This window comes from Pistacia vera, unplaced genomic scaffold (assembly GCF_008641045.1).
Source record: "Pistacia vera cultivar Batoury unplaced genomic scaffold, PisVer_v2 Contig162, whole genome shotgun sequence".
Classification (NCBI taxonomy): Eukaryota; Viridiplantae; Streptophyta; class Magnoliopsida; order Sapindales; family Anacardiaceae; genus Pistacia; species Pistacia vera.
The window spans coordinates 68142-93823 of record NW_022195705.1 but is presented as its reverse complement, the minus strand read 5'-3'; the positions used below and the strand labels follow the sequence as shown (position 1 = coordinate 93823).

General features: G+C 34.6%; 1 protein-coding gene across 1 annotated transcript; it reads right to left on the bottom strand.

Annotated features, from left to right (window-relative positions):
* Positions 1-13413: 13413 nt before the first annotated feature.
* On the bottom strand, positions 13414-18928 carry LOC116125277 (protein DJ-1 homolog A-like). Its single transcript, XM_031411020.1, has 8 exons — positions 18785-18928; positions 18492-18692; positions 17938-18087; positions 17620-17805; positions 17193-17273; positions 14374-14574; positions 14159-14299; positions 13414-13760 (listed from the first exon to the last, which is right to left on the bottom strand). Exons 1-8 carry the CDS (start codon positions 18926-18928, stop codon positions 13554-13556), a joined length of 1311 nt encoding a protein of 436 aa, XP_031266880.1. The 3' UTR covers positions 13414-13553.
* Between the last annotated feature and the right edge of the window lie 6754 nt (positions 18929-25682).

Here is a 25682-nt window from a genome sequence, read left to right as displayed (position 1 = left end):
TTGGGCAATAAAACCGAACTAGTGGTGTGCATAGTAAAGTAAGAAGGTTGAAAGTGATAAGGGAACGGCCGGCAACTAGAAAAAACACGCCAACAACAACCCAAACACTTCAAAAAGCAACACAAGCAAATCAACACAAAAAATCTTGCTGTTTTTAGATGGTTGGGGGTCGCAAAAATGCAATTGTCTCATGGCAGCAATGGCAGGTCATTGGTGACAAACGACGAGATGGGAGGGAAGTGGAGGTAGGGGTTTTGAAGAGGTAAGGATGAGGGTTGGAATGGTGGTGACAATGGTGATTTCTTGTGTCAATAACGGCCAGAATCTGACCATGAAACAGTGAGATTGCGAACACATCCAAATAAGCAGCGGCTAGCAAACGGTGAGTGATCAGGTGCCAAAAGGTTGGGGGTTTTGTTAAGGGCTTGATGGTGAGTCTAGGGGTAGTGTTAATTTTGATTTTGGTTGTTGGAAATCGCCAGAATCCGACAAGGGAAATCGCGCGAACCCTAATGGTGATTCGCGTAAAATCGGGTGGAATCAAGTGGGAAGAGAGGGAAGATGGGGAAAGTGGTGTCAATTTTACGCTAATTTCTGATGTCGAAATTTGGTTGAGGTGCATTGTGGTCACTGGCAATTGGGGGTTAATCTTTAGTGGGGGCATTTTCGTCCTCACAATGTATTTAATAGAAATTGTTAAAGGAATATAATTTTTGGGTGGTAAAATATTTTAAAAGTGTGGATGGGAAAGTGTCAATGAGCTATTTTTTAGGTGGGAAAAAGTCGTTAACTCTTAAAAAAACAAAAAAAAAGAGTTTAATACCTTTTTTGGAAATTTTCAATATATATATCTTATCGTCAATTTAGTTAAGGTTATGACTTTTAATTTAAGGAATCAAAGGTGATATGTATCGTTCAAATGACAAAAACTCTTACAAAACGATAAAAATTAAATAATTAAGAGAAAGATTATATTCTGGATATTTGACATTTAATTTAACAAATCAAAGATAATATGTATTAGTTGAATCACAAAAACTCTTATAAAATAATGTAAGTAAAAATATCATTTTAAATCTTAAGGGATTACCTTGACGGTTAATGAACCCCTCAAAGATTAGTTGAGGTGTCCGTAAACTGGCTTGAGTATTTCAATTACCAAAAAAAAATAATAATAATAAAGATATCATTTTAAAGAACACGTGAGGAAAATTGTGCCGGAGAAATTTGAGAAAAACCAATTAGTATTTTAATAGGGAAAAAATTGCAACAAAGCCTTTTAAAAAGAAGTTTTAAATATGTGAAGGGATAAGATTTAACAAAAATTCTAACTCATGTTTGGAAAAAATAGTTATTAGTCAATTTAAGTGCATAAAGCGATAACTATAAATTGAAAGGTCAAACCCAGCAGCCTCTCTCATTTGACCGGTTGGCGCATTTCTGGAACTGGAATTATGATTTATGAATTTTCTTGCTTCCTTCGAGCTAACAAGTTACATCGCTTGGCGTTGTCAAGTTAAGCTGTACCCCCTTAGAATTTCTTGAATAAATTTTTTTGTTTTTTTGTTTTAAATGGTGGGCCTTGAGAGAGGCCCATTATATAGCCAACTGTCTGTTGGAAGTGCCGACTTGGTTGAATACTTGAATTTCAAATAAATGTATTTTTAATGTGCAAGTAGGGGCAGATTTATACTTAAGGATAATTATAAAATATAGTTATCACATTTTTGTTTTATTAAATGAGATTGATATAATTCTCAAGTTTTACCAGAATGATCCACAATGAACGCTGCCATTAATTATTTAAGGTACTAAGATGATAGTTTTATGAATAAAGTCAAGCGCATCCCAAGCCTAATTAAACTTTAATCACATAAATTAAGAAGGTGTTTATCTGAACTTATAAATTCGTCTAATCAGTTTAAAGCATTTTTTATATAAATAAAGAATATTTTTATTAATTTCTAAATATACAAAATAATTTTTTTTTATTCAAATCTAATGAAATCTTTAAATTTTAATCCTTCATTTTGCATTTTTCCATAAAGCATTTATGATTTTAATTTTTTTTTTTTCCCTCCTTTTCTTTTTCTTAAATTTCCCTCTTTACATTTCATTATTTTCCCTCCATTTTTCTTTATAAGTTAAATCATATTTTCAAGAAAGAGACTTAATAGGAGAGAGAATTAATAAATAAAATTTATAAAAATTTATAATTTTATTAAAATTAGGATAGAGAATAAAATTTAACTCTCTAGATGTGGAGAGTCAAACTCACTATTTAATTTATATTTAAAGAATAAAGAGTTTGTTGGACTCTTTTATAGATAAGCTCTTTATAATAAAGAGTTTAGGTCATATAAAGAATCGTTTGAAGATGCTCCTATAAACTCTAAAATCAAGCTGACTGTTTGTTTATAACTTTTTTTTTTAGCTTATAAGCAATAATAATAATAATAATAAGTTGGGGGAACCTACTTTTATTTATTTATTTATTTTTAAGCACTCTGCTTATAAGCCACTTTGACCAAGTATATTACAACATTACCTCTGTTTAATATTTTGATTGAAATTTTTATTTTTTTGAATATAATTATAATTCATTATATTTGTTCATTAGTTGATTTTGTATAAAGAATCTAAAAATTATTCATAGAAATTTTTAATAAAATATTTGTTTATTTAATTCTAAAATTAAATTATATTGTAATATGATCCAAAAATATTTTGATAATATTATAATAAAAAATTGAGTTAATATAATTTATTATTTGATAAAATAATGTAGTACTTTTTTTAGTTATTTTAATAATAAAATATACTTATAAACTACATTTTACCAAACGCGTCAACTACTTATCAATTACTTATAAGTATTTTAATCAAATACGTAACTGTTTACATTTCAAATGCTTATAAGCTCAAATTACCTTATAAGCACTAGCTAATTTTCATAAGCTCCGCCAAAAAAGCCCTAAGAGTTAACGACTTTTTCCCATCCAAATAATGGTTTAATGATACTTTCCCACCTACAAATTTTTAAAATACCATTTTACTACTCAAATTTATATTGCGAACAGAGAACAAACTCAGTCTATACTATTAAGGCTTTTGAAGAGGGGAGACCAATAAGTTTTTCAAAAATGCTATATACACCGAAAGATGGTATCGAACATTTGCACTGAAATACGTGACAACTGACTCGGATGTCTCCATGTAGGACGATAGAACACTTCCGTAAATGGACGGTCGTCCAACGGTTTCGGACGGCCGTCCATACTTCCTAGACAGCTGTTCATGGTGGAATGGACTAGGGTCCATACAAAGTATTTAAAAAAAAAAAAAAAAAAAAAAAACAATGGACTCCCATCCAAATCCTAGGGACAGCCGTCCCGATATTATGGACGGCCGTCCAAAAAGCACACTAGATGGACGACTGTCCATCTACTGTGGACGGTCGTCCATCTTACAAGGACGACTGTCCGCATGAGATGGACTGGCGTCCATTGTTTATGAAATTTTTTTAAAAAAATATAATGCACACAATATGGACGCCAATCCATCTAGTGTGGACGACCGTTCCTTGTATATGGACGCTAGTCCATCTAGTGTGGACAGTCATTCCTTGTAAATGGACGACCGTCTACATTACATGGATTGGCGTCCATACTTTGTTAAAAAAATCAATAGCTTGTCTAATATGCTTTACAAATAAGCACCAAAATTTTATGTGATATAATAAGGGGAAAAAAAAAACTTTCATTTTTATTTGTTTTTCTTCTTTTCTCCTTCATCTACGTTATTTGTTTTTCTTCTCTTCTCATTCGTTTGCATGTTGTGTTCTCCTTGCTTCGACGTCGGTTTCTTCCTCAACAATCAAACAGTAGCAGCAAGACCTCTTTTTATAGAGATAACCGAGAAACGAATATAAGGATATCAAACATTTTAAAGCCCCAAAATTTTTGTTAAGGTAAAGAATTTTTTACTTATTTTATATATTCATTTAGTTTCATATTCTATTTTGGATTGAATATATGTTACAATACAAAATAATTGATAGAAAATATTTGTTGGCGACTATTTTGAACTTGATTCGTGAACGCGAAAATTGTTATTAGTTGTGCATGAAATTACGGAATATGGAAGAGCCTAGTTTGTCTCGTTTCAATGATGTTGAGGTAAATTGTGTTTAAAACTTTTTTAAATATGTTGTATTGTATTGTTTATTATGATGTGTTGTATTAGTACATTCTAATTTTGTTTATTATAAAACCATTGAATTAAGAAAATGAATGTGATGAATTAGAAGATACGAGATGTGCAGAGGAAGAAGTGAAGCCTCATATTGGAATGGTGTTTGATTTAGTTGATAGTTTGGTGAAGTATTACAGAAGGTATGGGAATAAAATGGGTTTTGAAGCAATGATACGTACGTCAAAGAAAGGAGATGATGGGGAGACGAGATACGTGATAGTGACGTGTTCTTTTTTTGGGAAGGAGAGAAGTAAATGCAGAAATACCTTGAAAAAACAACATGTTGCGAAAATAGATTGTAAGAGTTGGATTAGTGCAGCTTTGAATGGTGAATACAAATGGGAAATTAAATCAGTTGTGCTTGAACATAACCATGATCTTACAAGTCCGACGAAAAGAAGATGTTTCAAGGTAAACTGAACGATGCAACCTTTTGTGAAAATGAGGCTTGTAGTTAATGATCAGGTTGGGATTAGACCGTGTAAAAATTTTCAGTCATGTTCAGTTGAGGCAGGAGGTGTAGAGAATTTGACGTTTCTACAAAAAGATTGTAGGAACTACATTGAAAAAGTTAGAAGGCTACAACTTGGAGTTGGAGATGCTTCGGCAGTACTAGAGTATTTCATGAAAATACAAAAGGAGAATTCAAATTTCTGATACATGATTGATGTAGATGAAGAGAGTCGATTAAAGAATGTGCTATAAGTTGATGCTAGATGTAGGGCCGCATATAAAGATTCGGTGACGTTGTGACCTTCGACACAACGTATTTGACAAACAAGTATGCTATGCCATTTGCTGCTTTTGTAGGGGTTGATCATCATGGACATTTGACATTGTTAGTTTGTGGGTTAATTTCACATGAGGACACATAGACATTTGTATGACTATTTCGTTCTTGGCTTGAATACATGAGCTTTGCTCCTAATGGAATTATCACTGATCAAGATAAGGCCATGCAAAATGCAATTGAGATTGTTTTCCCCGGTACAAGACATAGGTGGTGTTTGTGGCATATAATGAAGAAATTGCCTGAGAAGTTAAGAGGGTATAAGGAATATGAAACTATAAAGTTTACGTTACAAAATATTGTGTATGATTCGTTGACACGTGAAGAGTTTGAAGAACGGTGGAACAAATTCATTGATGTGTATAACCTTCACGAGAATGAATGGTTATGTGGAATGTATAAAGAAAGAGTGCGTTGGGTGCTTGCATATCTTAAAGATACCTTCTGGGTAGGTATGTCTACTACCCATCGTAGTGAAAGTATGCATGCATTTTTCGATGGATATGTAAATTCCAAAACAACATTGAAACAATTTGTGGAATAATATAATAATACATTGCGAGATAAGGTGAAAAAGGAAAGGGAGGCTGATTTTAGATCTTTCAAGTCTTGGATACCATGCATAACTAATTACCCTATTGAGAAACAATTTCAAAATGCATAACAACTGCAAAATTTAAAGAGTTTCAAGAAGAGATTGAGGCAAAGATTTATTGTGAATTATCTTTTCTGAAAAAGTCTGATTCGTATGAGGAGTATCAAGTTTTAGAAGATGTTTGGTTTGGAGATAGTAATCGGCGTGTTCCCTTTTTAGTATACTTTGAAGAAAGTTCATGTGATATTCGTTGTAATAGTCATTTGTTTGAGTTCAGAGGGATTTTATGCAGACATGCCATTATTGTGTTGATTCATAAAATAGTTTCACACATTCCAGATAAGTACATTCTACGGCGTTGGAGGAAAAACATAAAAAGATGTCATACGAAAATCAAGGTAAGTTATAATAGGTGGAGCACAAACATTGAAGGATAACGTTTTAAGAAGTTGTCTAATATAATGCTGACAGTAGCCGATATGACATCAAACAATGAGGAAGACTGCAACATGTTGATGGAATCGACGACTGGCATGAGAAATAAGTTGGAGCAGAAGGAAAGTGAGAGAGGCATAGTAGTAAAGAGGGGGACAATCCTCCCAAAGAGGGGAATAGTCTAATTATTAGTCCACGGGTAGTTCGCAGCAAAGGTCGTCCTCCATGCAAAAGAAAGCAATCGAAGGTTGACGAAATTGTATGTAGGGCTAAAAATAAAAAATTGTGAAAACAAAGAATTGGTATGAGTTATACACCTATTATTACATTATATTTGTTTTTGAAACATTATTTACTTATTTGAAGTTTATAATAATATTTACTTGATTATTAATGTGTTATGCTACTTTATAGGGAAAGAATCATCAGCAGAGCGAGACAACATTGCTGAAAGTGTACTAGGAACTCACGGGTTATCAAATGATGTTGTTGTTACTCAGGTATGTGTTATGTATGTTGTATAATTGTAAAAACCTTAAGTTTTATATAACATGTGCTAAATTATTAAACATTGATAGTTGTATATTAGTCCGGTTCAAAATCTCGCAGGAAATAGTAATTTATGTACTGGGCAGGAGGATGTAAATGATAAACATGTTTCATTGGGAGAGATTTGATATCGTTAATTGGTTGAAGCATATACATTTGTATTCGGTAGAAATTATTCGCGTTGTGGTTAATTTCTGACGAATGCAGTTGAGTTGTATACTGATTCAGTTGTTTTGTTTTTATTATTTTTCTTGTTGGTTGGATAAGAATAGGTTGTTGGTGGTAGGGTTTTGAATTCATAATAATAACGTAAATGTATCTTATTCTTATTCTGAATGTTTTCAGTATATATTATCGTCACATTTCAGTATATATTATTCTACATTTCATTTGAGATTTTAATTTTGATATGTCTTTTGGTATGTCTAGTATTACATATACATGAGCATTTAGATATGTATTGAACAATAATTAATGATATGATACTATGGCAAATATAATCTTTGTACATATTATTCATATGATATTGGAGAAGTTCAGCTAATTGAGAACATCTTATGAAATCAAACTTTATTAATTAACATATTTGCATACATGCAATTTAGTATTTAAACTACACATAATGACAATTAACATTTATAATGCATTTCCCAAGGATGTTGAGAAGGTGGAGGTTGTTGAGAAGTTCTTCATCATAGTGTAGGGGGCGGAGGCTGACTGGAAGAGGAGGAGGTTGTTGACAATTTCTTCATCATGTTGGATATTTCTGTCATGCGTTCCCCAAGGATGTCAACCGTTTCTTCTATTCTTGATGCGAACGAGTTGAAATCACTTTGCAACTGATCTTGTTGTTCCTGCATTTTCCTCTCAATACGTGAAAAACTCTCCTTTTGAAACCTTTCAATTCGCTCAAATCTGCTTACTATTTCGTCTAAGGTATGAGAAGACATTTCTTCTACATTCTGAGAAGATCCAAGTTCAATACTCGTTCTTTTTCTTTTGAGCACATAGACTCGTCCTTCATTTTCCCCTTCTAGAACAGGGACACCTTCCTGAACTGTTGCCTCTTCCTCCATTTCATCCCTAATCAGAAACCATTTTCCTAACACATTCTTTTTAATCAAACCCATTTTACACAATGTGACATCTCCCAACAAATTATTTACAGAAAATGTTATCTTATTGGCTTCATCTGAAAGGGTGATCTCTAAACCCAACTTCTCACATATTAGCGAAACAAGCATCCCCCAATAAATTTCTCCTTTCTCTGCTTTAATCTCTCTCAACTTCTTAATCAATAACTTTGCTGAATTTACTTGCTTCCCTGTTATTGCTGCTTCCCTGTTATTACTGCTTCCATCAACAATAAATCCTTGACTGTCACATTTCCAATTGTCTCTTTCCTGCCATTAAATGTGAAAATCAGAAATCTGTGAAAAACTCTCATGGCAGGATTATTTAACTTTGTAGATTTACACCTATGTGGATGATAAACCCCTATTCCAGAAACATCCGTCCAAGCTTGTTTGGAATCCCACGTTCTAGATACGTTATCCAAACCTTCAAAATCAATCCCTATCCAGATTGCTAAGTCATGTGGCCTCACTACACAATTCTGATTCTTTAATCTAAAAAACATTGTATACACCGAAAAATCATCAGTACGTGTCTCCACAACTTCCAAACTACTAAAAAACTCATAAATCAAATGCTTATATCCGTCATATCTAATACTCATCAACTGGTCCCATTTCAAATTATGGATTCAACCATTATCACCTAAACCCAAACTTGCTATAAATCCTAAATTCAAACTTCTTCCAAGACAAATATCTCTTTTCGTCATCTCTTTGTATTGCTTTTTATGTTGCACGTCTCGAAATTGGACTTCAGATGACGATGTGCCTCCATGAGGAATGGTTGTGTTTTTTGCTCTTACCATTTTCTGCTTTCTTCTAAAATCAACAACTTCCTGGAAAAAAACATATCCATAAGTAATTCTACAGATATTAAAAAAAAAATTATAATGAAAAATCATGTTTGAAGTTTATATTTGTTTGCTTCTTCAAAGTCTACAATTTCAAGAGTTTATGCTGTGTCTTTTAATATAATGACAATAGACACAAACAACTTGTTGTTAAAAGTCCAATTACCAGGGAGGTAGTGTTTTTCAAGGAAGGAATGTCGGATTAAGGCACACTGGTAAGCTGATGAAAAGAGTTATGATGCTACTATGAAACTCCAGGATAAGGTGTGGTCTGAGTAGGTTCATTTGGCTGAGCTTGAAATGAATTTCGAGCCTCCCTGGTAATTGGACTTTAACAGCAATAATGATGTCTTTCTAGATAAAAACAATAAACTAAGTACTAGTGCCCAGCACACTATGTTTGTCTACATACATCAGTTTTAATGGCAACGGAGCATCTTCAAATGACATCTAACATGTCAAGTAATCATCTTATTGAAGCTCTGAGTTTTATGCTATTGAAATAGGCTAAAGTACTTACAGTTTGTCAATCGAGAAATGCAGATGCCCTAGAAGATAATATAATCTTCTACTACTATTGTTTTAATGCTTTTCTGTTTCTTCATGTTGTCCTCTTTTTGCACATATGAGTAACAATGGTTGAAAGGACCCACCATTCTTGTACTTAGGGTTCCCTCCATTGTTCAGTAGTAAAAAAGATAATATTAAAAGTAAACAACAAAGCCCTGATCCCATAAATGAAATTTCACTTAATCTATGTTGATTTCTTTTCCATATTTTTTGAATGCACTCAACAATCTTTTTGTGTATATTGCAGTGGTAGAAAATGCCGAAGAAAGAAAAGATAGATCATATGGTGTTATAATGATGAAGAGGCTAACTGGAAGTGCAGAAGATTATATTACCTTCCAAGGCATCTGCATTTCTCGATTGACAAATTGTAAGTACTTTAGCCTGTTTCAATAACATAAAACTCAGAGCTTTAATACTCACACGTGATCAGAAACCAAAGACCAAAACATGCACAATAACCCACAATAAGCTCCCGTTAATGTGAGCTCAGCAACAAAGAATACAATTCTCAAATTCCTAACACTGCCAAACTCAACTTATTGCAATCATCACCAACTCTGCCAAACATAAATCTGCCTACTACTTTGAACCAACATGCATCAACAAAATTTAAACCAAACATAAATCTACCTACTACTTTGAAGCGTGATTTCCCATATAATTTTTCAACACATCCATGACAGCCCCAAAATCTGCCTTCACATGCATAGGTGAATTAGCAAACTTGCAAGCCATATCCTTGATCTCCTTTGAATGATACTCAACCTAACTCTGGGTAAACTTCAACCCATGAGCTATACTAACCACCACCGTCCGATCAGTGGGGCTGATAACCCCACTATTCCTAAGCTTAACCAAAGCTATCAAAGCCACTCTAGTGTGGGGACATATAAACATCCCAGTGGAATCAGCTTGAACCATTGCATCCATCAACTCATCTTCAGTGGCTTCGTCAACAATCCCATTACAATTTTTCAATGCATAAATCGCTCTATCTATGGACATCGGATCACCTATCTGAATAGCGGATACAAATGTGGTATTAGCCTTCACAGATTTACACCTATACTGGCTCCCTTAACTTCTACTATCAACTGACTCTCTTAACTTCTACTATCACGTGGCTTCCTTAACTTCTACTATCAATTTTCAGCAAAGTAACAGAAAAACCATTAAGGAACAAACAATTACATATTTTGTAAATCTCTAAATTGCACACAACAAATGAAAGTTAACACAGTTTTCAACTTTGTTTAATAAAAAAACAAAAAAATATTCACAGCCGAAGTCCAAACGATGCCGATGAAGAAGTGAATAACGGTGGCAGATAATATGGCTTCAACAGCGGTAGATAGTGTGGCTTCAACGGTAGTAGATATGGTGTTTCTGCTGTTCGGCGTTTCTTATGCAAGTTTTGAAATCCCTAAATGTCTTGAAAAACTTTTTGAAATTTTTAAATTTTTAACATAATATGGACGCCAGTCCATCTCATATGGACGGCCGTCCATATGAGATGGACTGGCATCCATCTAATTTTTTGTTTTTATTTTTTTTTAAAAAAAATTTGTATTGCTTATAGATGTCAGTCCATGTAATGTTTTGTTTTTATTTTTTATAAAAAATATTTTAACACTAAATGGACGCCAGCCCATCTGTTGTGGACGGTCATCCCTTTTATAAGGACGATCGTCCACACTAGATGGATTATCGTCCATCTAATGTTTTGTCTTAAAATAAAATAAAAAATAAAAAAGTTTAACACTAAATGGACGCCAGTCCATCTATTGTGGACGGCCGTCCACATTAGATGGACAAGCGTCCATATAATTTGGACGGTTGTTTATATTAAAGGGACGTATGTCCCTAGTATTTGGACAGTGGTCCATTGATTTTTAATTTATTTTTAAATATTTGTTATGGACTGTCATCCATTCCTGTCCAAAAATGTTGGACGACCGTCCATTTACGAAAGTCTTCTATCGTGTTCTACGTGGCGACGTCCGAGTCAAGGGTCAAATATTTTGGTGCACATTTTTGGTACCCATTTCCAGTGTTTGTAGCATCGCTGTAAGTTTTTTGGTAGTTGGGATCATTATTTTAAAACTCAACCCGACCTGGCCAGTTTAACCGAGACATAAGAGCTTCACCAGGTTGGGTTAACATTTTCCTTGTTCACCCCAAACCCTAGAATTTAAGATGATGATCAACAAACAATTGAAAGCTGGGATGTTGAGGCTTTTGAAAAAAAAGTGTCAGTGAGTGCAATGGTTGCGACGGAGTTGATTTCCGATGAGTGAATCGACCGAAAATTAAGAAAAATTGACGACGACAACAGCCGGCTTTTGCCAGCGATTAGCGAAGTTAACAGGGACGGGGTGAAGTGGGTTTTGGTCAGAGAGGAAGAGGAAAGTATTTTCAAGGTGATAGGGAGGGTTGTTGACGCTGGTGTCAGTGAGATCTGTCCGAAATTGAACTAATTTCGACTAAATCTTGAGTAGATTTTACGGGGAATGGGCTCAAAGGACGATTGGGATTTCATTTGAGGTGTCGCTGCCGCCAACCAATTGTCGGCCAATTTGTATTTGGGGTGTGTTTGCAAAATTTCAAACTTATAGGGACTTAAGATTTTTAGGGGTGTACTTGCTAAATTTTAAAAGTTGTCACTCAGGTCAAACTAGTTAAATCGATCAACCCCAGACCCAACGATCAAACCGATTAAACTGATCAACCCTAGACCAGACAATCAAATCGGTCAACTCAGGACCCAACAACTTTGCCAAGTTTCACCCCGAGTTGATTATTAAAATATTAGTTGGGATTGATCAGAATTTGACTTTAGAGAAACAACTGCACAAATCTTAATTGCTCGATTACCGACGATTGACGGGGTCAACGAGAGTATGGTTTGAAAAGTTTTGGTGAATGATGATACAAAAAGAGAATGATGGTAGTGCAGAATCACAACGATGACAAAATCATAAACAGAATATAAATTTAGATGATAACATAATATTTTAAAAATCTATGAATAAAAAAAAGTCATTAAATCATTATTTAGGTGAAAAATAATCGTTTACTCCATAGATTAACTTTAATCTTATAGATTAGATCCCACGACATGACCCATTTGACAATTTTTTAACTTTAAATATAATAAGATTTGATCTTCACTACTTTTTTTTAATCACTTCTATCTAATATTAATCTTATAGATTAGATCCCACAACATGACCCATTTGACAACTTTTTAACTTTAAATATAATAAGATTAGATCTTAACTATTTTCTTTTTTAATCACTTCTATCTAATACCCACATGTCAACTTTCTGCAAATGCTACTATAATTTAATGGGGATTGGGACCTTAACAAGCCATTCGAAACATGAAATGGGAAAGTGGGCTCCCAACAAGATGGCTTTATTCATGTTACTTTGGCCATTATAATTTAATGGCAAAAGCCACATGTCATGTCACTTTTGCCATTATACCCACATGTCAACTTTCTGCAAATGCAACTATAATTTAATGGGGATTGGGACCTTAACAAGCCATTCGAACCATGAAATGGGAAAGTGGGCTCCCAACAAGATGGCCTTATTCATGTTACTTTTGCCATTAAGTCTACATCGACGAGACCCACAAATTAGAAGTCTCGGATGTCAAAGTTCAAACAGCTGAGACACGGTAACAACAGTGCTGATGCCACTACTCACAAATTGCAGACTTTTGACAAATGAAACTTTAAATATTTACTTACTCTATTGTTTAATCGTAATCATTCTTTTGTTTGAAAGTACCAAAACTATATAAAAACAAGCTGTCCACAAATTAAACAATACCCATATGTTGATGAATTGCAGAAGCTTTATATATATTCTTGTTTCAATTTGGTAGCAACTAGCAAATAAACAAAAATCCCACCTTCTGTTTTCATCTTTTCTAAGTATTAAATGTATGTCAACATGCTTATGAACGCGGAACGTAAAATTCAAACAAGTCATCTGTCCTTTGTTGGATCAAAACACAACACTAGAAAATTAATTCTTCTTACTAAGACACCCCCCGTTCAAACAAAACATACTAAACATTCAAACTAAGTTTCTTTATTTAAAAACAAAGGCTGAATAACAGACTTCTTGGATAGAAGGGCCATTATAAAAGAATGACACAGAATTTTTATGTACTCAGTCCTTAAAACTCATTTTTATTTATAAACAAACTGCTGTTGTACATGACAGCAATGTGAATCCATATTCAAATATGAATTCAGCTTTCCACATCAGTGTCCCGTGGATACTCAGTAGTGGTAGAGACAAACACTCTTATTCACTAGTAACTAGGTTGTAAATGCTAAACAGTCTTATAGGTTCTACATGCGACAGAAAAGCATTACCTTTGCAAGCTCTAGTGCTTTATTGCGTCCAAAAAACTTCTCCACAATTGCCAGTGCAAACTCCATGGAAGTTCCTGGCCCTCGGCTAGTAATGAGGTTGCCATCAACTACAACCCTGTTGTCGACTTCACTCTGAGCAGACAGCTTGTCACACATTGCAGGAAAAGCTGTAGCTTTTTTACCCTGAATCAAAGTAAAACACATATTTTTCATTTGGGAGAAAATTATACAGAAAATAACATTCACCTTGAACCACATGTACAGATTTGATGTTGGAATATAATAAAGGACGAACTCAGAACTTGAAGGTACAATTACATAAGAATGAAACACAAAAAGGAAGCACAACGGCTTCAGGAAACATGTACTCGGTTCGGTAATCAATTTACAACACTGCAGCAGTTTTCAGTTTGTATATTAGCTAGCAAAATTTTAATTAATTTGTGGGTTACTTGGCAATGTCAGATAAGATCCAGTTGTGCAACATTCATAAAAACATACAAGATTATACATCATTCTTCAGTTCAAATTAGATGGTCCAAATCAGGGGAAATATTTAAAAAGTATGATAAACACAGTACCTTGAGCAAGCCATTGGGTTCCAAGACTAAAGCTGGGGATGCACATATAGCCCCATAAGGTCTATTTGATTCCCTCTGTTTCTTAAGCATATTCACCAATTTCTCTGAATTGGCAAATGCTTGAGCACCACCGAGCCCACCCTGCAGATGAGCAAAAATTTCATTGAGAAAAGATTTGTTAAAAACTACAAAACAAGAATGAAAACTACACTTACTGGCAATACAATTAGGTCAAATGAAAGTTTAGCAGCCTCATCAAGAAGCATATCTGCAACTAATTTAACTTTTCGAGAAGCCAGAATTTCTAGTTTATCCCCGACTGAGGCAACTACCACATTTGCTTTAGCCCGTCGCAAAATGTCTATGATCATAACTGCTTCCATTTCTTCTGAACCATCGGCAATAGGTACAAGAATCTGAAAGGACAGAAAATACAAAATTTCACCAAAAACATTTTTATAGCAAATTAGAAGTCATATTGCTTTTTCGAGTATGTGTATCAAAAATCAAACTTAAATGCAAAAACATTCTGGATCAGCCACCATCCATCATACAGGTTGAGTGCTAATGGCGCTTAGAAATTAAGATAACTAATTTCTCATCAGTTCAAATCCCAGCAGGATTACAGTTTAATTAAAGTTGCACCCGAGAATTAACTACTTAAATATCTGTTTCCCTTAAACCCACTTCCCAATTGTCCAGATTCAACCAGTCAAGCAAAACCAATGAAATAAAAAGTACTAGTTTTGAAATACATGATACTACTAAATAGAAAATGCCAATGTTTTCAAACCCGACCCGGTCAAGGGTAACGGGTTGACCGGTCCTACCTGCCAGTCGGACCGCTGACATCAACATGCTGATGTTATGATGACCTCAACATGCTGATGTTATGATGACATCAGCATGCTGACATCATGGCGACATCAGCATGATGTCATCTATAAAAATTAATTTAAAAGCCACCAATTAAAGAGTTTAAATTTGAATGTGTCATTGTAATATTTGCACCAAATCTGCAAAAAAAGAAGTGAATAAAAATTTAGTCAACTCTTGTATTTTGCTGTACCTAATTGTGTGTTGTTACTGTATTATTCATTCTGGAGAGAAGAAATTGTTTGTATATCCTTAACTAAAAGCTACAACACAGGACTTCTCATACTCTCTCACTCTCACTCTCACTCTCAGATTCTCTTTTATTTTTCTCTTCTCTAAACTTCACTCACCACTCTCCACACTAACAACAAACCATGGATAAACAAGAACACAAGCACAAAGAAGAAAAACAAGAACAAGAGCCCAAAGAAGAACAAGAACAACCAAATGAACGCAAGCAAGAAAGGGAACTCGGCAAAGAACATGAACTACAACACACAAATCCAAGCCCAGACCCACCACCAAAACAGAACTCTCCGTTGCATGAACCGAAACTACGACAAACATACCCAAGCTCACCACACAAACAATCCTCTCCGCCGTGTCTACTATACCACGACTCCAAACCAAAATCACCAGTTAACAACATACATTATTACAAATTTTATTTAAAAAAACAAAAACAAAAGAATACCTTATAAACCAACTCCTGGAGGCAACAAACGTTACAATAGATTGCCGGTATCAAGCAAAGACTAAGGATTTTGAAGATTACGAATCGAAAGGATTCTGTTTTGTTAATTTCACTCAACGTTTAGTAAATTAGGATTCAAGGATCGTCCAAAGACAAAAAGTTTTGCATATTGAGTTTCAAAAGCAGATGAAGTGAAGATGAAATAAGATGGGTACTCATCAGACGGCGATTGCAGTGCCGCTGGCTGTGGTGGTCGACCGAAGAAAGTGACACTTGAAGAAAGGGATTCGATCGCCAATTGAAAATGGCAAAGGGATTTAGAAAATTAGAATCGGGGAAGGGGAATAATAGTTCACCCATTTTTGGGTTAAAACCGGTTTGACCGTTGGTTCTCTACAGTAACCCCAATCCAATTAGGGGTCAAACCGGGTGAACTCTAATCCCCGGTTTTTCACCCTGACCGCCCCGACTTAGTGGCAGTTCTCAGTTAAACCGACTAGGTCAGGCCTCGTTTTAAAACAGAGGTAAATACTGTTCTAAAGTAAAAAGAAAAACCTCCAATATTCTCAAAAGTTGTAAGATTTGTAAAGAGGTTAAATTTGGACCTAGTGTAAGTTACGATGAGCTTGACACCAGAAACGAAAAGTAGGCATTTAACATATAAGGGATTCTATATCGGGCTTAAATCAAGGATCTTCAAGACATTACCTTTAAAAACATGTCCCATTCTTTGAGCTTCTTCATAGCCTCAACTTTTACCTTTATAGTGTTTTAATCCTTTCATTTTTCCTCCTCCTTACCCCTCCTTTTGCTCTTATATATCTCCCTTGTAGTTAGGGGTGAGCATGCGTAAAGGGTAGAACTGGAATCGGCCCCATTAGGGTCCCGTTCTGGTGCTGGAAAATTGGAACCAAGAATTCCCGGGTCCGGGTCCGAGTCCGATTTCGGTTCCTTCAGTGCTGGAATCAGAACCAGAACCGAAACCGGAACCCAGGTCCGGGTAATCGGGTGAGAACGGGACTAAATTGCGATTTTTGTAAACCGTTGGGGTGTATCTGTAATTTTTTAGGGGCGTATTTGTCATTTTTTAAAAAGTTGGGGGTAACTAAAATTAACGCGGGTACCCAGAACTAGAACCTATGTTTCAAGTTCCGGTTCCAGGTTTCTAAGAACCACAATCGCCCGGTTCCAAATCTTAGGAACTAGAACCGGCCGATTCCGGTTCCTTAAAAAATGCGAGGGTACCCGAAACCGATCATCCCTACTTGTAGTAGAGTTGTATCATAAATTGAAGTTTATCAGAGAGATCTTAAAAAATATATCTACCACCTCTTATGTATCCACCACATGAATGAAGCCAAGCATTATACCTACAGAAAGTTCTATGTAATGCAAGATGTGCATGAATGAAAACATGAAAGAGAAGCAAAAGGAAAAAATGAAAAACTTAATGTCCAATCTCACCTGGGGACAATTATCAAATGTCCACTGCATTGGATTGAACTCGGTAATAGTATATTCATCCCCATGGTTAGGACGCATCACCTGAGCACAAGCGGACAGAAAGACACAAGCACAATGTGGTTAAAACTCAAATGCAAGTAATACTAGCAAAAACAAAACCAAATTAGAGTAATTTGGTCAGTCGAAATGTGACACTTAGATGCATAAGCCAAGTTACGATTCATTATATAAGCTTTTTTTTTTTTTTCCCAACTTTAATATGCAACTGCAAGTATACAACTTCATCTAATCAATCCCTAATGCAATAACCTTCCAATTAGATAAATCAAATGAAATTTTCTACATGGACTTTTCACATATTTCATAACTTTGCAATTTCTAGAAGAATAAAATAAACTAATTGAAGAATAACAGATAATGTCCATACCAATGGACCCAAAACTTCTTCAGCTTTCTCTTTCCCATACAATTGCTCAACTAGTGTCACAGCAAACTCCATTGTAGTGCCAGGTCCACGACTTGTCACAACTTTACCATCTTGCTGCACTCTTGATTCAACGGTTGTTGCACAAGCAGGAGCTAATTGCTCCATAAATGCTGGATAACATGTAGCCTACCAAAACCGAACATCCCCACAAATTTGAACTTAATCGTTATCGTCAAAAATAAAATCAGCTCTGCCATCAATATTGAATGCAACTCCATAAAGAATACAAAAAGTAAAGCATGGTCGTTTAACACTTACCTTTAATCCCTTCAACAAACCCCAAGATCCTAGTGCCACCGCAGGCGATGCACAGACAGCAGCATAAGGCCGCCCATCTGCAGCCTGCTTCTTCACCATGCTTTCTAATATTCCACAATCTTTCAGATTGGTAGCACCAGGCATGCCTCCCTACAGTAAAACACACACCAAAAGAACAATTAAAAGAGACACAACTCAACAAATACTAGAAAACCATGTAATTTAAAGGAGTACCACTGAACTGGCCCCGCAACATTACGGTGCTAATTCCAACGCCAAAAAGGTAATCTTAACTAATTACAGATTATATATAGCAAAATGATGTTATATATAACTCATATTTCGCGAATAAACATTACCGGAATGACATTATGAATTAAAAAAACCGCACGTTCCGGGAACTCTACAGGGATTTATCCGTACGGCAGCATTTCAAAAATCCTAATATAGCTATGATCATTCAGTATAATCCAGAACCATGTATCATAAATTTATAATTAAACGAATAAAACTCAATTTCTTAAGTGAGCAAGAAAAGGAGCAACTATACGTACAGGCAGAGTAATGAGATCAAAAACCGTGTTGCTGCAGTCAGAAATGAGAGCATCGGCGACAATCTTGACAGCATGACAGGCGTCAACACGAAGCTGTTTCTCCACAGAAGCGACTGTCACGTCAGCTCCAGACCTCCTCAAAACATCGATCGTTATAACCGCCTCCATCGGCTCACTCCCGTTCGCAATCGGCACCAAAACCTAAAAAACGACACACCATATCCGAATAAAATCCAAAAAAAAAAAAAAAAGCAACAAAAAAAAAAATATCACAAACAAAACTAACGACTTACTTTTTTGGTAGAGGTCGACATTGCAGCTGTTGTCATAGCAGCGGAGAAGCAACGAGTCTTGAGAGAAGGAAGTTGTTTGGGAAGAAGAGGAGAGTGACGGAGGAGAGAGTGAGGGGTAAGGTGGCGTAAATTTATTAATACCATTTTTTTTTTTTAATTTTATTTATTTTGGTTACTGTTATGTTGTCTGGAGACATCGATTCAGTGAGAGGTCGTGGCAGTTTAGTAGAGGATGGATATGATGGGCATGAATGTTGGTGGGCTGGACTGGCCCGTCCGGTCCTTATATGTTTAATTGGGCTGGATAAGATTTTCTTGGGCCACACTATCAGAGTTAAATGTGCTGGATTATGACTTTATTCTACTTGGTATTGATTAGGGGTGGGAGAAAAAATTCGAAAACCGATCCGAACCAAAAATTAGGTTTTTTTACAAATCAGTTTGGTTTTCGGTTTACAAAATGTAAAAAACCAAAAAATTGGTTCGGTTTTCGGTTTGGAGAAATATTGTAAACCGATTAATCAAAACGGTTATACACTTATACCCTAAGTAAGTAAGTATATAAGCAAGCCCTTATTTTTTTTTTCAATATTCTCTAATCTCTACTTCTCTTCTCCGCCTCCAAGCTCCAATCTTCTGCACAGTACACACTCCAGCAATCCTCCACACAGCAGACTCCGCTCACTCCACTCCATTCCATTACATTCCATCTTCAAGTCTTCATTTCTTTCATTCTTTGCACTTCACCTTCAGTAGAACCCAGCAGCTCCACCCACAGTGAGTTGATAGTCCAATAGCAGCAACTGCAGCACCATTCAGCAATCAGCATCCATTTCTTGTTTCACCGACAGTCCAGCGACAGCACCATTCAGCATCTATTTCTTGTTTCGCCGACAGTCCAGCAGTAGCACCATTCAGCATCCATTTCGCCGACAGTCCAGCAGCACCATTCAGCATCCATTTCGCCGACAGTCCAGCAGCACCATTCAACATCCATTTCGCCGACAGTCCAACAACACCATTCAATATCCATTTCACCGACAGTCCAGTAGCATCCTCAACCTCAACTGCTCCCCTGCTCCACCACCAGCATCTTCTAATTCAGCAACAAATCCGGTGAATATTAGACATTGTTTTAGTTTTAGTATGCAATGTTTTAGTTTTACTATTTTCGAAATTTTGGAACTGGGTTTCTGACTTTCTGTCGCTGGTTTGATTATTTGGTTTGAATTTTCGAACTGGGCTTCTTTTACTAGTTTGATTATTTTTGTTTGAATTTTCAGACTGGCTTAGTGTTTCTGGGTTTGGCATATTGATGGTTGGCTGGTTGCATGCTAAATCTAATGTTTCCATGATTCCAAATAATGTTTGATTATTTGGCTCTATTGTTTGAGTAATGTTATGCTTACTCACGAACTTACTAACAACTTTATTCACCTTTGTTAAAATTACATATGGTACCCGTACTATGCTTTATATTTACAAATGTTAGTAAGATGGTTAGTAAGTTCGTGAGTAAGTATAGCATTATTGCTGTTGTTTAAGTAACTGATATATTTTCTCTGATTCTGCAATAATTTTGGTTGTGGCTTGTAATATCTATATGTTTTGAAGCCTTGATTTATGAGAAACAAATTTCGCTTAGTAGCTAAAGTTTATACACATTTGTGTTAATGGGCCCGCCACGCACTATAAGAAATGAAAAAATATACCTTGAACTTGTGTATAAACATTGGTATTAATACATGCTTGATCATTAATGATAAATTTAGTTTGTGATTTGCTTACAATAATATATGGTTTCAGATATCATTTAATGTTATATTTATTTTAGGTATGTGTTAATACCATGAAAAGAAAAAATCTTAATTGTGTAACGCTGTAACTTTTATGTTTAGGTGAAGATTGATATTTAGAATAAAAATTTAATGTTTTAAGTATGGAAAGTAACAGTTTAAATCAAAATTAATGTTCCCAGAATAACATAAAGAGTAACACAAAAGTTTCCATAATAATCTTTTGCACTTTTTCTTTGCCCACAAAGACTTTCAAACCAAATCAACATAACCCTATATTATTGGTGTAATTGTACGTATAAAATGTAATGACATGATCATATAAAGAATTGAATGGGTCACCTCTAATTCATTGGTTGACCAATGTGAATGTGCATTATTTTAGTGACATGATCATATTTGATAGGACTATATCAATCACAAGCAATACGTAAGCAGAAGGAATAAATGCCTTTGGTGGCACAATAATTAAAGGAAATGGATTTGCCATACTATGTGTAAATTGGTGGCCTTATGTTTTATTATTAATTGATGGATGTCTTTATAATTTACATACCCTAAATTTCCTCTTTTATTTTTAGTTATTGTCAATAAATAAAAGAATATGATTTATATGGATGTCTTAGTTACTTAATGCATATGTTTATTTGATGGAATTGTAGATGTCATCAGCCGCGGACAATACTGGTGAGACACCGACAAGTATGACTCCAACTCCAACTCCAAATTCCATGGCACCACCAGCACCTTTAGCCCCCAAAAGTGCAAGGGCAACAAGTTCTAGGAAGAATAGTTCTCAAGGGTGGGATCACTTTGTTAAGAGTGATTGTGAGCATAAGGATGATTTGAATGCGACATATAGTTATTGTGGGAGCGTTCTAGCATGTCCGAGTAAGAGTGGTACGAGTTGTCTACGTAACCACTTAAATAGATGCAAAAAATATCCTCGAAATGTGGCAGACAAGAGATACCCTAATTTTTCAACAAGGATTACTTGATCTTTAAAGCGGCATTGCTCCCTCCACACAATCTTCATTGATGTCATGGAAATATGATCCACATCTGATTAGAGAGGCTATAGCAAAAACGATCATTGTTGATGAGGTACCTTTTAGTTTTGTGGAGCGTGAGGGGTTCCGCAACGTGATGAATGTGACACAACCTAGGTTTCAAGTACCTTGTCGGAGGATCGTGACTAAAGATTGCTTCAAAATATATATTGCAGAGTGCCAAAAGTTGAAGAAGTTTTTCAGTAAGTTTTCGCACAGAGTTTGTCTAACGACTGATATATGGACAAGCATTCAGAACCTTAATTATATGTGCCTTACTGCACATTTCATTAATGATCATTGGCAGCTACAGAAAATAATTTTAAATTTCTGTCTAATCACTAGTCATAAAGGTATAATGATTGGCAAGGCAGTTGAAAGGTGTTTGTTTGATTGAGGTATTTATAAGGTATTTACAATCACAATAGACAATGCTAGTTCTAATGATGTTGGGGTAAGCTATTTGAAGACTAGACTAGCAAGTTGGAAGGGAAGTGTATTGGACGGTGATTTTCTACACATGAGATGTTGTGCACATATTTTGAGTTTAATTGTGAAAGAGGGGTTAAAGGAAATGGATGACTCCATATTTAGAATACATTCAGCAGTGAGGTATGTAAGGTCTTCTCCAGTAAGGTTACAGAGATTTAAGGTATGTGTGGAGAAAGAAAAAATTGCAAGTAAAAGTCATTTGGTTCTTGATGTAGAAACCTAGTGAAACTCTACATACTTGATGTTGGAAGCGGCATTAAAATTTCAGAAAGCTTTTGAGTTGTTGGCATTGGAAGATAGTAAGTATGCAGATGAGCTTACTAGTGGTGATAGGTCACGAGGTTTGCCTATGAGTACTGATTAGGAGTATGCTCACAATTTATTACCTTTCTTAAAAGTATTTTACGATGCTACTTTACGTGTCTCTGGGTCTCTTTATGTTATTGGTAATGCATACATGCGAGAGATTTTCGGCGTTGAGTTGAAGATTTAAACATGGTGTAAAAGTCCTGATCTTGGCTTACGTAATATGGCTACATAGATGAAAGGGAAATTTGATAAGTATTGGTCAAATGTTGATAATATCAACATTATGTTATTCATTGCAAAGGTACTGGATCCTAGGCACAAATTGGAATATGTGGACTGGGTTGTTAATGAGGCCTATGATGTTGTTGTAGCTGACAAGTTGATGAGAAAAGTGAAGGAAGCTTTGTTGTCTTTATTTGAGCAACATAGTTTGCTTATGGTGGATGACAATGAGTAGTCAAGTGAGAAATCTCAAGTTTCAATTGACATTGATGTGCATGATGCAAACGTTGCTAATGAGGACTTCATGAGGGTTATGTATAATGAGAAAAAGGCTGCAAAGAAAGTTGTTCATCATAGAACGGAGTTGGATAAGTATTTAGCGGATGATTGTGAGGATGACAACGACAACACTTTTGATATCTTGAATTGGTAGAAGACTAATTCAACAAAATATGTTGTACTCTCTATGATAGCACGAGATGTGTTGGCTATGCCTGTTTCAACGGTTGCATCTGAATCGGCTTTTAGTACAGGGGGTCGTGTATTAGATCCATTTCATAGCTCCCTTGCTACTAAGACGGTAGAGACTCTTATCTGCACACAGGATTGGATTAGGAATATGCGTGGACCATTGACCATTGAGGAAAGCTTGGAGGAATTATCTAAAATTGAGTCAGGTGACATTTTTTGTTAACTTTCAATTATAATTATATATTTTTCTTCATTATTTATGATTTTAGCTAACTTGTTTGTCCAACTTTGTGTAGAGGTTTTCTCTTCGGGAGTGGAAAGTAGTCTAACTCATCTTGATGATTGAAGGGTATTCCAAATTTCCAATATATGAGGTATATTATCATTAAAGTTATCATAGCATATATTTTGTTTTAAATTTTTGGAGAGTTGCTAACTATAAGCTTATTAATGAGTATTGACTATTGAGTAATATGTAATTGAATTATACATTAAAGTTATCACAGCATATGCTTAATTTATATCACCTCTCTGTTATTAGATGCCTCAATTGTTAATACACTCTCCTTGCTTTGTTTGCCTGTTCTCTGTTTTAATCATTGCTTCATCTTATAGAGTTTTTTCAATTCATTGTCATTAGATTTATTTAGGCAGTATTTTCTGTTCAATTGCTTGCATCAAAGGTTTGTGCATTGGTTGCTCTATTAGAACTCTCCGTGAATGAGACTTGGACTGTCATTCATTTAGAAAACATCTCTACTTTCTAGTGAAACTAATGGTTATCCTATGAGATACTGATGAATGAATAAAGATTTAACAATTAAGAGATAGCCTTTTTCTGTTACAGTATTTCCTTAATATGTCACTACGGCAATGATAGCAAGCTCCCAATGATGATGCATATCTACTCCATCTGAATTACATTATGAATATGGGAATTGCTTGGAGAAAACTACATTCTTTAACGGCAGTGATAATAATATTTCATATGTTTTATTATTTTCATTTATTAATATTTATAGTTGTTAATTGCAGATGATGATCTTCTTCGTGTGCCATTAACTAATCCTGAGAGTGCGGAATCAAGAGACTCCATTAACACCAACATTGTGGGATGAAGATGATTTATGTTATGTTAAGTTTTTCTAATTTGTAATTTTATGTTATGTTTAGTTTAACATTGCCAAATTAAATTTATGTTATGTATTTGAGTTTGTTAATGAGTATTGACTATTGAGTAATGTGTAATTGAATTCTTTATGTTTTTATTTCATATTCTGGATTCAGTATCTGCAAATAAGTAATTTAATGTATTTTTCATACAAAGAATACAAAAATAATACCAAAATAAAAGAGAAAAATAGCATGAAATTATATATGAAATAATAAATATTTGAATTTAGGGATTTAAATGAAACATTGAAGAATTTTAAGGATTAATTTGAAAATCGGTTACCGAACCGAATATTCGGTTCGGTTTACAACCGGTTTTTAACCGAAACTGGTCTGGTTTTTGGTTTTCATTTTCTCTAAACCGAATAATCGGTTCAATTTTCGATTTTGCTAATCTTGTTCAGTTAATCGGATTATCCCACCCCCAGTATTGATAGGGAATTGTAATTTTGGTAACCATTCCTTAAAATTTGTCACGTGGAAATATTACATAAGCAAGAGAGTGGCCGTTGTCCCGCAAAATTTTAAAATTTTCATAAACACAAAATATTAGTTTCGTCCCATAATTTTCATTTTAATCTTTGGCCCCCCTCAATCTTTTAGCTTACAAAATGCAATTTTTTAAAATTACCTTTTCATTGGCCCTCCTCATTCAATAGGTTTTCCTTTACTCCCAAACGATATTTTCCCTTGACCCCCATACAATATACATAGTATCAGGAAATTCTGATACGTCAATTATCGAGTACGATACACCAACTATCAAATGAAAGTGAATTATTATAAATAAACTCACTTATCCTTTATCTCAATCTTCAAAATGCGACATATATTGGTATTATAAAATGGTCTATAAGTTGGTTATAAGTTATACAAATTTGGTGCTAATAATACTATTTTACGAAATATCATAAAATCCCCATATGTACTCCAACGAGAATCATTCTATGAGATATTAATACAGAAAAGTAAATAAATTATTGAATTGATAATAGTTGAAAAATCGTTATTATTATCATATAATTTATTGATATCCATCATCAAAATATATTAACTTTGAAGAAACTTCTCCTCATGTTGATTTAAAATACATATAATAAACTCAGTCGTCATTTCGATTTAAATTTTTATAATTAAATTTATTAATTAACTTAAAGTTTCTTATTATGTTAACAAATTTACACATCTATTAGGTAAGGATACAAACACACACATACATATATATATATATATATATATATATATAACTCTCGGTATTATAAACATATATTTTTTTATACGAATATTTATAAAAGAATAACAAAAATTCCTTGTACTTTATATTAGGATAAAAAGTAAAGTAACATGTTGGGTTTTTTTTAAACATTACATACACCATTGTCAATG